This window comes from Genypterus blacodes, unplaced genomic scaffold, assembly GCF_046128005.1.
Source record: "Genypterus blacodes isolate CSIRO-AG114 ecotype Tasmania unplaced genomic scaffold, CSIRO-AGI_Gbla_v1 ptg000032l_1, whole genome shotgun sequence".
Lineage (NCBI taxonomy): Eukaryota > Metazoa > Chordata > Actinopteri > Ophidiiformes > Ophidiidae > Genypterus > Genypterus blacodes.
The window spans coordinates 5,807,305-5,823,199 of NW_027466845.1; the positions used below are offsets into that span (position 1 = coordinate 5,807,305).

The 15,895-nt window shown below is 41.2% G+C and overlaps 3 protein-coding genes across 3 annotated transcripts; all 3 read right to left on the reverse strand.

Annotated features, from left to right (window-relative positions):
- Nucleotides 1–63: 63 nt before the first annotated feature.
- LOC142995289 (extracellular calcium-sensing receptor-like) lies at nt 64–4,107 on the reverse strand. Its single transcript, XM_076146283.1, has 9 exons — nt 3,872–4,107; nt 3,380–3,674; nt 3,110–3,196; nt 2,656–2,925; nt 2,309–2,503; nt 1,894–2,169; nt 1,288–1,512; nt 1,061–1,184; nt 64–983 (listed from the first exon to the last, which is right to left on the reverse strand). Exons 1-9 carry the CDS (start codon nt 4,105–4,107, stop codon nt 64–66), a joined length of 2,628 nt encoding a protein of 875 aa, XP_076002398.1.
- Nucleotides 4,108–5,751: 1,644 nt separating this feature from the next.
- On the reverse strand, nt 5,752–9,798 carry LOC142995134 (extracellular calcium-sensing receptor-like). Its single transcript, XM_076146067.1, has 9 exons — nt 9,689–9,798; nt 9,201–9,495; nt 8,941–9,027; nt 8,441–8,710; nt 7,951–8,145; nt 7,592–7,867; nt 6,985–7,209; nt 6,757–6,880; nt 5,752–6,665 (listed from the first exon to the last, which is right to left on the reverse strand). The coding sequence occupies exons 1-9, from the start codon at nt 9,796–9,798 to the stop codon at nt 5,752–5,754; spliced, it is 2,496 nt and encodes an 831-aa protein (XP_076002182.1).
- An 817-nt stretch (nt 9,799–10,615) lies between these two features.
- LOC142995133 (extracellular calcium-sensing receptor-like) lies at nt 10,616–14,607 on the reverse strand. The gene is made up of 9 exons (XM_076146066.1): nt 14,498–14,607; nt 14,013–14,307; nt 13,743–13,829; nt 13,234–13,503; nt 12,854–13,060; nt 12,487–12,762; nt 11,834–12,058; nt 11,606–11,729; nt 10,616–11,523 (listed from the first exon to the last, which is right to left on the reverse strand). Exons 1-9 carry the CDS (start codon nt 14,605–14,607, stop codon nt 10,616–10,618), a joined length of 2,502 nt encoding a protein of 833 aa, XP_076002181.1.
- Between the last annotated feature and the right edge of the window lie 1,288 nt (nt 14,608–15,895).

A 15,895-nucleotide genomic window follows, 5' to 3' on the forward strand; every position in this document is an offset into this window, starting at 1 on the left:
CTGGGTGTTGCAGTAATGGATAGATATATAATACAGATGAAAAAACATTGTTATGCCGAAGAGCTATATTTGTGTCTGAGTGGTGCCCCGGCCCATGAGCGCTTTCTTTGTGTTTCTCTCCGGCCTAAAAATTATTATATAACATTTGGGTCCGAACAGCGCCACCAGGAGGCCAAAACTGGATGCCAAGATTGCGAACACCTCCACAGCATCTGCATATTTTCCTGGTGAGTTGACATAAGCAGGGACAAAGGCCACCCACACAGCACAGAAGATCAGCATGCTGAAAGTGATTAGTTTGGCTTCATTGAAGTTGTCTGGAAGATTCCTTGCAAGAAATGCCAACAGGAAGCTAAGAACAGCCAGTAAGCCAATATAGCCCAGTAACACTGCAAAACCAACTGTAGACCCGACAACACACTCGTAAAATATTATATTATTATGGTATTTAGTGTTTTTATGAGGGGCTGGTGAGGAGGAGACAAGCCAAGCAGTGCAGATTGCTGCTTGGATGGAAGTAAGAACCAGAACTGTTCCTCTCTGTTGCACAGGACCAAACCACTTCAATGTGGCTCCACCTCCTGGCTTGGAGGCCTTGAACACAGCCAGCACCACCATGGTTTTCACCAGGATACATGAGACACAAAGCACAAAGCTGATCCCAAAGGCTGCATGTCTCAGCTGACATGTCCATAACTGTGGACGGCCAATGAACAGCAGGGAGCACAAGAAGCAAAGTTTGAGTGAGAGCAAGAGCAAGAAACTCAATTCTGAGTTGTTGGCCCGAACCATGGGTGTGGTGCGATGATGAATGAAGATTCCTAGGACAATAGCACACATAAATGTGCCCAGTAATGATGCTGCTGTCAAGCAGATACCTAAAGGCTCATGATAGGAGAGGAAATCTGTTCTCTTGGGGACACATTTGTCCTGACGGGGGTTGGACCAGAAGTCTTCTGGGCAACTTGTGCACTCCATGGAGTCTAGCAAAAAGAGAAAGGGGTTGATTTACCTGACATAATTTTTGAAGGAAACATTTTATTTAAAAAGTGACATTCACCAGTCTCATTGCTGATCTTTCCCTCAGAACAGGTGATGCAGTCAAAACAGCACACAGGCTGCCCCTTCTTTCTGGCCTTACGGGTACCAGCAGAGCAGCTCTCACTGCACACTGACCTTGGTGGCTAAAGGGACAGAAAGATTTATCATCGTTGTTCTTCACCATTTGATACTGATAGTGTTAGGTATCCACAGGACATAATCACAGCCAACTGAAACAGTAGTTACCTGTTTGGATGCAAAGTTCCAGAAGATTTTGTCTTCATCCAGTGTGAGCTCTTCACCTGAGGTCGACTCCTTTACCAGACCCACAGCCTGAACCTCTGTGCCTCCATCAGGGAGCCAAAGCCAGTTCATGACATCATAGATGGGTATGGCATCTCCATTCTTATCAAATGACACTTGATCGCCAAAGGATGTGGTGAAATTTACCTTTTCCAAGTAATAAAGAAGCTATAAAAAAATGGCAAAATGAATTGCTTATAAAATTTGATGAATAGAACATAACCCAAATAGCACTTGCACTAAAGAATACTTACAAAATATGAACATTTACCCTTTATCAACTTGATTGGAGCAACTAAGCACTATAATTTGCAACGATTCATCTATGATGTTTGCACATTTGGAAGTTCAGTATGGTTGAAATCCTGGTAACTCGGAAATTCTTTCGTCAACAGTGCATACCAAAAATAAACACCGATATCATAGTAACTGTTTACTAGTTACTACTGTTTTACTTCCTGGATCATACATACTCATCAAAAACACAGATTGATTGGCATAATAAGATTATGGGCTTAAAACATACGGAGTGGATAATTGATACCACACCTGCCATGGCTCCAGTTGTTGGAAATTAGCACAGCTGTTCCCACTGAAAGGACCTCTCCCTGGCACACACTGCAGTAGGTCATGAAGTGCATATGCTAGGGCGTATACAGCCTTGTACACATTATACTCTGGTCTGAGGTTTGACACATCCAGAAAAACAGTTTCCACTTTTTCTAGATCTTCCTGTCCAGTGCACAGTGCTCCACCAGCATCCACCCACCCTGCTGGAGGTGGTGCAAATCTACACTCAAATGTGTATTCCCAAAACTGCTTGACCTGAAACACAGTAGAGAAAACACTCTGAGCTGAGCAATAACAATGACAACACGTCAGGATGTACAGGCTACTGTTGAAGAAAATAGTTTAATTTCTTGCAAGTTCAGATAAAAAAGGAAAAGTAACACTAAATTCTAACCATGTTGTTTCCACGGCTGCTGTGAGGATGTGTTCTTAACAGGAAGTCCCTGAGTCCTGCTATTTCTCCTCTTCGAATGGCAATGCCCAGTGTGCCACCCAGGTACGGCATGAGGTCGGGGGTCTGGAGTGGAGTATATGTTGTCCAGGCTTCACTGGCCATCCACTGCAGACCTGTCACATTCTGCTTTGCCACCTGTGGATTGCATGATATCAATTTTCAGCCTTCAGTGTCACTAATGTATTGTGTACTCCAGTCATTCATGCACAGGTGTGTGCATTATTTAATGAAATATCAAATCATGTATTATTGTCCATCATTACAATTATATATTTTTTATTCCACACCTCTTTCATGAGGTGCAATATGTGGCTCTCATGTGAAAACACAATGACCACCCGAGCTGTGGATTTCCTCATCACATCCACAATCCTTCTAAGGTCACCTGGGTCGTTGCTGAAGGGCAAAATCTTTGTGTAGGCCAGACAACCTGCACCAGTCTGAGCCAGGTCTGACTTAAAGGAGCGGGCAACATGGAGTCCATAGTCGTCATCACTGACCAGAAGGCCTATCCAAGTCCAGCCAAAGTGTTTGAGAATCTGAATCATAGCACGCACCTAAGACAGCAGAGGGATTAGTGCACAGAATTAGCGGTGCTTTGATTGAAAACAGTTTCACATTGTCTACTCGTTGCCTGTCTGTCATTTTTAACACAAAGTATGTTCAATACAAATACTTTCCTTTAAGTATTTTACATGTATGTTTTAAATAAATTTCTTTTCACTTGACTAAGTATTCTACCTGGAAAGGATCACTTGGTATCGTCCTAAAGAAGGATGGAAAACGTTGCCTGTCAGTCAGGCAGGAACATGTTGCAAAGTAACTCACCTGTAAATGACAAAGACTCTGTATCATAAAATATGGCTGCAGTCATGAAGAGTAATGATTAATGGTTGCAATAATCGTACACAAAGATTTTAGATGTACTTCCAGGTCTCAGCGATGGAATATTCCATATTTATTTAAATAAATAAATCCAAAAACTGTTTGATGATAAGGTGGAACACTTACCATAGGCACTCTGTACAAACCTAAAACACTGGAGGTGGCTATAGACCGTGTAGATGTAGAATCACCCACAATCCCCAGGACGGGAGGGTTGCCAGTACAGGTCTCACCCAAGGTAAACTGCTTCTCTTGTCCACTCACTAATGCAAGTCCAGCACGGAATCCAACGGCTAGCATGCCACAATTATCATAAAGGCTGTATCCAAGAGTCATATTAGGCAGCAGGTTGGGGTTTCTGTTGATCTCATCAATAGCAAAGGCCATAGTCTGTGCCATCCGGTATCCTAGAATGTCGAAACTAACACAAAAGGTACCACTATCTACTGCTGTACATTTGATTGTATTTGTATCATAATATACACTGACTTAATTTTTGTGCCAATAACTCTTGAACAATTAATTAAGTGAGGAAACAAAAATCAAATGACTTGTGGCATGGATATATATTACAAAAATGTGAATGAGGAATTCCTCCTCTCTCTGTGACAAACTCACCCATAGCAGGAAGAGTCTTCTGGCTTGACGGTAAATGACAGTTCAGGAAAAACAGAGAAGGAATTAACTTTAAACACACCACCGAAAACCACATCTCCAGGTTTGTGTATCCCATTTTGATTGAACTGTCCCTGTAACTGACAAGAGGAGGAAAATGGGGAAGACACAGCAGAGTAAAAGCAATTAGACATCACAATGAAATGCAAGAGCACAGAGATGCCTGCAAACGCCCACATGATTTTCCTGTTTGCTCGTGTGAGTACAATCTCTAGTTTTAAAGAGAATGCAATACTATCACCCTATTTGTCAACTTGTGCTATTGTTTAATCTTACGCACCACCCATTGGGGCAGGAGCAGGTTCAGGGGCAGGGCCAGAGATACCCTTTTTTTAATTCATCCATTTTGTTTCAGTGCAAAATGCTCTGGTTGATTAGATAACCTAACTTGGTCAGAAGACTTCTGAATTAAATAAACACCAGGTAGGCTGCTGGCTCAGATGGTCTTATTGAGTGAGGTTTTTCAGACCTGTGCTGATCTTGTTGCCTGGATGTTGAGCGCTATATTTCACATTTATTTGTGTTGCACTTCCATATCAAGGGCCTGTTTAGATAGATAACTCTATGGTATTGTTATATGGAAGAGGGAGTTTCATAGCCTGGTAAACCTAGTATTAAACAGGTTACAGCATAATTATGCAAGCCATCCACTGGACATGGACATTACTCAAAGTGTATTAAAGAACATCCAGACCCTTGTGGATTGTTTTGAAATTGCCAAAGGTGTGCTGAGGATTGCTAGTGAAACGCAGTGGAGCAAAATCAAGTGTGGATCCAACTACACACCAATTACTTATATTTCTGTAAAACTGAGTAATGGAAGTAGTAATTGGTTAGGATAAGGTCACTGAATCCCTTGGCATTTCAGTTTCCTATCAAAGGTGGTCTGGATTCTACCAAAAGTCAAAAGAGTCAAGACATCGGGTTTGAACTAATGAGGCACTGACATGTACAGTACAGCACAATGCTTTTATTGAACATAATTATCAGTTTTCATTTAGGTTTAATTCCTGGTGAAAATGTCACGTGAAAGTCGGATTGCAAGGGTGAGGCCACAACAATAACGTTGGAATAGTCTTTATTAAACGCAAGAGTCCAAATGCAAGTAGTAGCGGCAGAATATAAGCCCAGAACAAAAAACTAAAACTAAAAGAACACAGGGCAGGCAAAAATACCTTGTACACTTGTAAACAATGTCAAGAAACAGACAAGGAATCCATCTAGGTAACAAGGAGCATAAACAAGAACCAGTACAGCTTACAGCCACATGGACCATCAACACTGGTGCGCTACAAGGGACAATTCAGAAGCAAAAGATTAAACTGGAAAACTTAAGCAGGTTAGATATACACTAGGAACAAACGAGGGAACGCAGATCAGGTGTTTGTATCTGGGGAGAGTAGTGTGGCAGGAGGTGAGGGGAGACTAATCGGGGACAGGCAACTAATCAGGGCGGGGCAGCCAATCAGATGAGCAGGAAATACACTTAGGGCAGGAAGTGAAGATAACAGAAACAGAAATGATTGAGAGGGGAGAACAACATGAAAAAGGAAACCTTAGAAACATTAATATGTGGGTTGTAGTTTCATACATTTCATGTCTGAGGTAGAGGCCGAGAGACAATTTTTAAATTATTAAATGTTTTTGCATTTCATTTGTAAGATAAGGGATGTCTTGCAAGGGCATTTAGACAAAAACAATTTTCATGAACCACTCTCCATAGCCTTAAATTATAGCTTATTTAAAAAAATGGATGTTTATTCATGAATAGATAAATTATAAGTGAATGTCACACATTAACTGCCTCGGACATTGTGGTACTTTTATGTCTTGGTGGTGCCACGACCCATGATTGCTTTCTTTGTGTTTCTTTCTGGTCTCAGCAGAATGATGTAACATTTGGGTCCAAACAGCGCTACCAGGAGGCCAAAACTGGAGGCCAGGATTGCAAATACTTCCACGGCATCTGCATATTTCCCTGGGGAGTTGACATAAGCAGGGACAAAGGCCACCCACACAGCACAGAAGATCAGCATGCTGAAAGTGATTAGCTTGGCCTCATTGAAGTTGTCTGGAAGATTCCTTGCTAGAAATGCCAACAGGAAGCTGAGGACAGCCAGTAAGCCAATATAGCCCAGTAACACTGCAAAACCAACTGTAGAGCCAACTACACACTCATAAAATATGATATCATTATGGTATTTAGTGTTTTTATGAGGCGCTGGTGATGAAGAAACAAGCCAAGCAGTGCAGATTGCTGCCTGGATGGAAGTAAGAACCAGAACTGTTCCTCTCTGTTGCACAGCACCAAACCACTTCAGAGTGGCTCCACCTCCTGGCTTGGAGGCCTTGAACACAGCCAGCACCACCATGGTTTTCACCAGGATACATGAGACACAAAGCACAAAGCTGATCCCAAAGGCTGCATGTCTCAGCTGACATGTCCATAACTGTGGACGGCCAATGAACAGCAGGGAGCATAGGAAGCAAAGTTTCAGTGACAGCAAGAGCAGGAAACTCAGTTCTGAGTTGTTGGCTCGTACCATTGGTGTGCTGCTATGATGGATGAAGATTCCAAAGACAACAGCACAGGTCAATGTGCCCAGTAATGATGCTGCTGTCAAGCAGATACCTAAAGGCTCATGATACGAGAGGAAATCTGTTCTCTTAGGGACACATTTGTCCTGCTGGGGGTTGGACCAGAAGTCTTCTGGGCAACTTGTGCACTCCATGGAGTCTAACAAAAATGGAAAAGGGGTTGACTTATCCCCGGGAATATACTGTATTTTTGAAGAAAATATTACATTTATTTCATAAGTAACACTCACCAGTCTCATTGCTGATCTTTCCCTCAGAACAGGTGATGCAGTCAAAACAGCACACAGGCTGCCCCTTCTTTCTGGCCTTGCGGGTACCTGGAGGGCAGCTCTCACTGCACACTGACCTTGGTGGCTGAAGGTACGGTATGAGTTATTCACTGTTGTTCTTCACCATTTGATACTGATACTCTGAGTTATCGACAGGACAGAATCACAGCCAACTGAAACAGAAGTTACCTGTTTGGATTCAAAGTTCCAGAAGATTTTGTCTTCATCCAGTGTGAGCTCTTCACCTGAGGCCGACTCCTTTACCAGACCCACAGACTGAACCTTTGTGCCTCCATCAGGGAGCCACACCCAGCTCATGACATCATAGATGGGTATGGCATCCCCATTCTTATCAAATGACACTTGATCGCCAAAGGATGTGGTGAAATTGACCCTTTCTAAGTAATACAGAAGCTAAAAAAATGGCAAAATGAATTGCTGAAAAATTTGATAGAATAGAACCATCTAAATGGCACTTACACTGAGTAGTGAAAATCCAAATAGCACTATCTGTACTTATGAAACAAGAACATTTAAACTCAATGAACTTCATTGAAGCAACTTAGCACTTGATGATTCATCTGTGTGGTTAACACATTTGAAAGTTCAGGAGGGGCAAATCCTGGTAATTACTACATTGTTTTGTCAACATTGCATTACGTTTCTCTCATACAAGGATCATAACAAGTACACTGATACCATTGTTACATAATTTACTTTTTAGATCCTATACTGCGATCAAAAACTCTTTTATAGGACTATTTGTGACAAAAGAGATGGATAATTGATACCACACCTGCCATGGCTCCAGTTGTTGGAAATTAGCACAGCTGTTCCCACTGAAAGGCCCTCTCCCTGGCACACACAGCAGTAAGTCATGAAGAGCATGTGCTAGGGCGTATACAGCCTTGTACACATTATACTCTGGTCTGAGGTGTGACACATCCAAAAAGTCAATTTTCTTGTTTCCCAGGTCTTCCTGTCCAGTGCAAAGTGTCATGCCTGCATCTACCCACCCTGCTGGAGGTGGTGCAAATCTACACTCAAATGTGTGTTCCCAAAAGTGTTTCACCTGAATGTATTAAACGCTTATTTTTAAAGAAAATAGTTGCATTTCTTGCTATTTCAAACCAAAAAGTAACAGTAAATGCCTACTAGAATATTTCCACTGCTGCTGTCAGGATGTGTTCTTAACAGGAAGTCCCTGAGTCCTGGTATCTCTCCTCTTCGAATGGCAATGCCCAGTGTGCCACCCAGGTACGGCATGAAGTAGGGGGTCTGGAGTGGAGCATATGTTGTCCAGGCTTCACTGGCCATCCACTGCAGACTTGACACATTCTGCTTTACCACCTGTGGATTGTATTATAGCCAGACGTTCAGACCACTTATGTACTTTACCAAGTATAGATTTATGATTTATATACAGGGATGTGGAGAAAATATACAGTATACAATAAATATAATACTATATTCTTATAATAGAGAATGCACAGGTTTGGATAAATATTTATACAAAGTGAGAGAGAGAGAGAGAGAGAGAGAGAGAGAGAGAGAGAGAGAGAGAGAGAGAGAAAGGGAGAGAGAGAGAGAGAGAGAGAGAGAGAGAGAGAGAGAGAGAGAGAGAGAGAGAGAGAGAGAGATTCACCTCTCTCATGAGGTGGATCATGTTGCTCTCTTGTGCAAAGACAATGGCAACACGAGCTGTGGATTTCTTTATCACACCCACAATCCTCCGAAGTTCATTGGGATCATTTCCCTTGGGCAAAATCTCGGTGTAGGCCAGACAACCTGCACCAGACTGAACCAGGTCAGACTGGAAGGATCGGGTAGCATGGAGTCCATAGTCATCATCACTGACAAGCAGTCCTACCCAGGTCCAGCCAAAACGTTTTAGAATCTGAATCATAGCACGCACCTTATTAGATAGAGGATAGAGGGATTAGTGCGCAGGTTTGAACATACATTCATTCTTATTCATTGCCTTAGAGTGATATTTGACACCATGCTGCCTCTTTGGCATTCAGTCTATTTCAGAATAATGTAATTTTTTTCTTTCATTGTCATTTTAAGTTGATACCCTCTTACAGAAGCAATTAATTTCAATTAACGTGTTTTAAAATGATAATTTTAGCCTAAGATTTTTACCTGGAAATCATCACTTGGGATCGTTCGAAAGAAAGAAGGAAACTGTTGTCGATCACTCAGGCAGGAGCAAGTGGCAAAATGACTCACCTGTAAGTGACAGAGTGATATCATACATGTACGAAAATATAGTTGTAGCTATGAAGAGGAAAAGAATAGAATTTGTTAAGATTTATTTTCTGTTCTTAGAGATTACATGGTCAAACAAATGTTTAATCTAAATCACCTGAAAACTGTGTGATGGTGATGTGGCGAAAACTTACCATTGGCACTCTGTACAAACCTAAGACACTGGAGATGGCAATTGAGTTTGTAGAGGTAGAATCACCCACAATCCCCAGAACTGGAGGGTTTCCTAAACAAGTCTCATCTATCATAAACTGCCTATCTTGACCACTCAATAATTCCAGTCCTGCACGGAATGCAACAGGCAGTTTGGCACAGTTATCATAAAGGCTGTATCCCAGAGTCACATTAGGCAGCAGGTTGGAGTTCCTGTTGATCTCATCAATAGCAAAGGCCATGGTCTGTGCCCGTCTGAATCCTAGAAAGTGAAAACTAATGCAGAAAATAAACATCAGTAAATAATAAATATACTGCTGAACATGTTATTGTCTTTGTATCATTATTACATTTATTCATTTAAGTTACCGATTTAATATGTTTTCATTTCAGAGTAATGTTTGAGTAGCACCAACACATTTGTCAAATGAAACTGATATCCTCCAGTCTGTTTTCCCCACATACTCACCCAGTGCAGGTAGGTTCCTCTGGCTTTGATGTAAATGATAGATCTGGAAAATCAGACAAAGATTGGAATTTAAACAGCCCACCAAAAACCACATCTCCTGCTTTCTGCATCCTATTAAGGCGAAACTTTCCCAGCAACTGACAAGAGGTGGAGGAAGACAAAGCAGAGGAAAAGTCATAAGACAACATGAGATGCAGGAGCAAACAGATGTCTAGTGAACACATGGCTGTCCTCCTACTTACTCTTCCTCTGAGCACCATCAGTAAAGTTTTCTTGAAATTTCAGCACCACTCCCCTTTGATGACTTAATCATGTACACCACCCATAAGGGCAGAAGCAGAATCAGGGGCAGGAATAACTCCAAGTAAGCAGGAAATCCATTATAGACCTGTCATCCACTTTGGTTTTATGGTTACTTTTATGGTTCCAGCATCCTAGAGCCAAAACACAAAACAAAACAGCATATCCCACAGAAAAAAATCAAGTGTAGACCAAGAAAGGTGACTGAACCCTTTAGAATAAGATGGATTTTAACTACCTATCAATTGTAGTCTGGATTTCAACAAAGTAACAATAGACCACACATTGAGGTTGAACTAAAGACACACCAACACATGTACTTCTTAATGCTTTTATTGACCATATTAAATCATTCATACTCCAGGCTTAATTCCCTTTTCTTGCTCAAAGGTGTCGAGTCGACAAACCTTGGGACTGATACCAACATCCATGTCAATTTCATTTGCTACTGATCAAATATTTTGGTTGCTTTTCGAAGTTAATGTCTTACAAGGAAAATAAGCCTTAATCATTCTACCAAACTTTCAATAGGATTATACTTTAAAATGACATGTATGTAAATTATTAATGAGGGGAACAATTTTGAGTGAATGTTACGCACAGACTGCATCGGACATTGTTGTACTTTTATGTGGTGCCACGGCTCATGATTGCTTTCTTTGTGTTCCTGTCAGGCCTCAAAATTATAATATAACACTTGGGTCCAAACAGCGCCACCAAGAGGCCAAAACTAGATGCCATGATTGCAAATACCTCCACTGCATCTGCATATTTCCCTGGGGAGTTGATGTAAGCAGGGATAAAGGCCACCCACACAGCACAGAAGATCAGCATGCTGAAAGTGATGAGTTTGGCCTCATTGAAGTTGTCTGGAAGATTCCTTGCTAAAAATGCCAATAGGAAGCTGAGGATAGCCAGTAAACCAATATAGCCCAGTAACACTGCAAAACCAACTGTAGACCCTACAACACACTCATAGACTATGATGTCGTTGTGGTATTTGGTGTTTTTATGAGGGGTTGGCGATGAAGAAACAAGCCAAGCAATGCAGATTGCTGCCTGGATGGAAGTGAGAACCAGAACTGTTCCTCTCTGTTGGACAGGACCAAACCACTTAAGAATGGCTCCACCTCCTGGCTTGGAGGACTTGAACACAGCCAGCACCACCATGGTTTTCACCAGGATACATGAGACACAAAGCACAAAGCTGATCCCAAAGGCTGCATGTCTCAGCTGACATGTCCATAACTGTGGACGGCCAATGAACAGCAGGGAGCACAGGAAGCAAAGTTTGAGTGACAACAAGAGCAGGAAACTCAGTTCGGAGTTGTTGGCCCGTACCATGGGTGTGCTGCGGTGATGGATAAAGATTCCTAAGACAACAGAACAGATAAATGTGCCCACTAATGATGCTACTGTCAAGCAAACACCTAAAGGCTCATGATACGAGAGGAATTCTGTTCTCTTAGGAACACATTTGTCCCGCTGGGGGTTGGACCAGAAGTCTTCTGGGCAACTGGTGCACTCCATGGAGTCTGACAAAAAAAGAAAGGGGTTCATATACTGTACACATTTATATTTTTGAAGTTAACAATATATTGTAAAATAAACACACACCACTCTCATTGCTGATCTTTCCCTCAGAACAAGTGATGCAGTCAAAACAGCACACAGGCTGCCCCTTCTTTCTGGCCTTACGGGTACCAGCAGAGCAGCTTTCACTGCATACTGACCTTGGTGGCTAAAGGTAAAAGTAAAAGTTTTTACTGTTGTTCTTCACCATTTCATACTGATAGTGTTAGTTATCCACAGGACAGAATCATTGTTAACAGAAGCAGAAGTCACCTGCTTGAATTCAAAGTTCCAGAATATTTTGTCTTCATCCAGTGTGAGCTCTTCACCTGAGGCCGACTCCTTGACAACACCCACAGCCTGAACCTTTGTTCTTCCACCGGGGAGCCACACCCAGTTCATGACATCATAGATTGGTATGGCATCGCCATTCTCATCAAATGACACTTGATCACCATAAGATGTAGTGAAGTTGACCTTTTCCAAGTAGTACACCAGCTGCAAACATGAATAATCACTTCATCAATTTAAAAAATACATGGTGTTTATCTTGACCGCAGTCGCAATTTCTGCACTAACCTTAGTTACATTTTCAAACCCATCCAGTTTATCACATGTAATATATGATTAAATCCATCATGAATTGATCAAATTAATATTATTCATCATAATTATTCTGTTGACATTACCATGATATAGGTGTCACAAGGCACCAAGGCAAATTTAATTTATTACCAGTTAAGTTGCTGAATTATCCCTACTAAACACAAGATCATCTTCTTGTTTCACTAGGATTAAAGCCAGGATTTTGATAACATCTGTAAATCACATCATTCATCTTATTTTGCTCATGTTCTGTAATGGAAAACTTGGTTGAAACCTAAGGTGCAAAACAAAAATATAAGGATAGTAATTTCATATCCCACCTGCCATGGCTCCAGTGTTTGGAAATTAGCACAGCTGTTCCCCCTGAAAGGCCCTCTCCCTGGCACACATTGCAGCAAGTCATGGAGGGCATACACCAGAGCATACACAGCCTTGTACACATTATACTCTGGTCTGAGGTGTGAAACATCCAAGACGCTACTTTCCACATTTTCCAGATCTTCCTGTCCAGTGCACAATGCTCCCCCAGCATCCACCCACCCTGCAGGAGGTGGTGCAAATCTACACTCAAATGTGTGTTCCCAAAACTGCTTGACCTGAAATTAACAATTAATTTAAACTCTTTATTAATTAATAATAAAATCACTTATTGCACATTCAGATTTGGAAGTAAATGTAAAAACTAACGATGTTTTTTCCATAGCTGCTGTTGTGGTCAATGTCTTCTTGTCTTGTTAACAGGAAGTCCCTGAGTCCTGGTATTTCTCCTTGACGAATGGCAATGCCCAGTGTGCCACCCAGGTACGGCACAAGATCAGATGTCTGGAGGACATCAGATGTGGCCCAGGCCTCGCTTGCCATCCACTGCAGGCCTGTCACATTCTGCTTTCTCACCTGTAGATTGCATTATATCCATTTTGTAAATTCAGACTTAAGTGTCACTAATGTATTGTGTCCTCCAGTCATTCATGCACATGAGTGCATTATTTAAACAAACATCAAAACATGGATTATTGTCCATCATTAAAATTATAAATTGCTAAATAAAGATATTTTTCATTTCACACCTCATTCATGAGGTGCAATATGTGGTACTCATGTGAAAACACAATGACCACCCGAGCTGTGGATTTCCTCATCACATCCACAATCCTTCTAAGGTCACCTGGGTCGTTGCTTAAGGGCAAAATCTCTGTGTAGGCCAGACAACCTGCACCAGACTGAGCCAGGTCTGACTTAAAGGAGCGGGCAACATGGAGTCCATAGTCATCATCACTGACCAGAAGGCCTATCCAAGTCCAACCAAAGTGTTTTAGAATCTGAATCATAGCACGCACCTAAATGGATAGACAACAGAGATTAGCAGATTAGTGCACAGAATTGTAATGCTTTAACTGTCTGCTCATTGCCTGTCTGACACCATGCTGTTCCATTACTGACACAGAGTATGTTCCTCTCGGTACACAATGAAATCATCTGTGTTGATTTTTTTTTTCAATATAAGGACTTTTATGTATTTTACATGTTTATTTTGATTCATTGATTTTAATCATTTTCACACGTGGAACAATTTTACCTGGAAAGCATCACTTGGTATCGTCCTAAAGAAGGATGGAAAACGTTGCCTGTCAGTCAGGCAGGAACATGTAGCAAAGTAACTCACCTGTAAATGACAAAAACTCTTTGTCATAAAATATGGCTGCAGTCACGAAGAGTAATGATGAATAGTTGCAGTCATAGTACACAAAGTCTTTAGATGTGCTTTTAGGTCTCAGAGAGGGAATATTCTATATTTCTTCAATTCAATTAATCAAAAAACTGTTTGATGGTAACGTGGAAAACTTACCATAGGCACTCTGTACAAACCTAAAACACTGGAGATGGCTATAGAACTTGTTGATGTAGAATCACCCACAATCCCCAGGACGGGAGGGTTGCCAGTACAGGTCTCACCCAAGGTAAACTGCTTCTCTTGTCCACTCACTAATGCAAGTCCAGCACGGAATCCAACTGCTAGCATGCCACAATTATCATAAAGGCTGTATCCAAGAGTCATATTAGGCAGCAGGTTGGAGTTTCTGTTGATCTCATCAATAGCAAAGGCCATAGTCTGTGCCATCCGGTATCCTAGAATGTCGAAACTAACACAAAAGGTACCACTATCTACTGCTGTACATTTGATTGTATTTGTATCATAATATACACTGGTTCAAGGTTTTGCCAATAACTCTTGAACAATTAATAAAGTGAGAAAACAAAAATCAAATAACTTGTGGCATATATTACATAAATGTGAATGAGGAATTCCTCCATTCTCTGTGACAAACTCACCCATAGCAGGAAGAGTCTTCTGGCTTGACGGTAAATGACAGTTCAGGAAAAACAGAGAAGAAGTTGACTTTAAACACACCACCGAAAACCACATCTCCAGCTTTGTGCATCCCATTTTGATTAAACTGTCCCTGTAACTGACAAGAGGAGGAAAATGGGGAAGACACAGCAGAGGAAAAGCAATTAGACATCAAGATGAAATGCAAGAGCACAGAGATGCCTGCAAACGCCAACATGATTTTCCTGTTTGCTCGTGTGAGTACAATCTCTGGTTTTAAGCGCAATGCCATACTATCACCCTATTTGTCAACTTGCACTATTGTTTAATCTTACCTACCACCCATTAGGGCAGGAGCAGGTTTAGGGGCAGGGCCAGAGATACACTTTTTTAATTCATCGATTTTGTTTCAGTGCAAAATGCGGACTTTTTGGCCTGGATGTTGAGAGCTATATTTAATATTTATTTATGTGGCAGTTCAGATAGAGTTTAGATAGATCTAAGTGGAAGAGGGAGTTTCATAGCTTTGGTACTGAAGAATGAATAACCAAGAGTAAACCACATCAAACGGTAAACCTAGTATTAAACATGGAAATGCCATCCGCTAGTAACAAATCAATCAATACATGCAAGATGTATACGCAGATAAATTCAATGTCATTCCATGCTTTGTCAAATTAATGTGACCCTGTTACAATGATAAAATGTCAGGAGTCACAGGTCTGCACACAGACACAGGTGCAGACACACACAAAGGGTTAACAACTAGTTGCAGCTGCAACAGCAATGCCTCAGTCACCACTTAATATTTCACTGTTTGGTGAGTCGGATTTAATGTTAGACAGTTTGTGCCCCTGGATTAACTGTGAGCAGAGTCAGGTTTTGGTCACAATAGTGGTTTCTAAAATGACATTACCTTTAGAGTAGTATTTGCAACAGTGCTTAATTACTAGTTAGTACAATGTGGAAAGAATTACTCAAACTGTATAATAAAAGAACATCCGGACCCTTGTGGATAATTAGTGATGGACTAGTCCAGCTTTTCATGCACATTCAAGAACACACATGGTTTTAATAGAAAAAACCTGTTCTGATGATTGAAAGTGAAACTCTGTGGAGCAAAATGAATTATGGACCCAAGGGCACACTAATTACTTCTATTTCTGTAAAACTGTATGGAAGTAGTAATTGCTTAGAATCAGGTTACTGAATCCGTTGGTATTGCTTGGATTTCAGTTTCCTATCACATGTGGTCTGGATTTCACCAATGGTCACAATAAGAGACAAGACATCGGGGTTGAACTAACGGACAGCAAACACATGTACAGTACAGCACAATGCTTTTATTGAACATAATTATCTATGTTCATGGATTCAGGCTTAATTCCTGGTGAAAATGT

Coding starts and splice junctions, on each gene's coding strand:
- LOC142995133 (XM_076146066.1), bottom strand. CDS start 14,607: ATGCACAAAGCTGGAGATGTGGTTTTCGGTGGTGTGTTTAAAGTCAAC. Junction 12,059..12,486: donor AAACACTGGAGCCATGGCAG/GTGGGATATGAA, acceptor TCATGTTTGCAG/CTGGTGTACTACTTGGAAAA. Junction 11,730..11,833: donor GGAACTTTGAATTCAAGCAG/GTGACTTCTGCT, acceptor TTTTACCTTTAG/CCACCAAGGTCAGTATGCAG.
- LOC142995134 (XM_076146067.1), bottom strand. CDS start 9,798: ATGCAGAAAGCAGGAGATGTGGTTTTTGGTGGGCTGTTTAAATTCCAA. Junction 9,496..9,688: donor GAGGAACCTACCTGCACTGG/GTGAGTATGTGG, acceptor TTTCTGCATTAG/TTTTCACTTTCTAGGATTCA. Junction 7,868..7,950: donor GCAGCAGTGGAAATATTCTA/GTAGGCATTTAC, acceptor TAATACATTCAG/GTGAAACACTTTTGGGAACA.
- LOC142995289 (XM_076146283.1), bottom strand. CDS start 4,107: ATGTGGGCGTTTGCAGGCATCTCTGTGCTCTTGCATTTCATTGTGATG. Junction 2,504..2,655: donor TATTGCACCTCATGAAAGAG/GTGTGGAATAAA, acceptor TGCAATCCACAG/GTGGCAAAGCAGAATGTGAC. Junction 2,170..2,308: donor GCAGCCGTGGAAACAACATG/GTTAGAATTTAG, acceptor ACTGTGTTTCAG/GTCAAGCAGTTTTGGGAATA.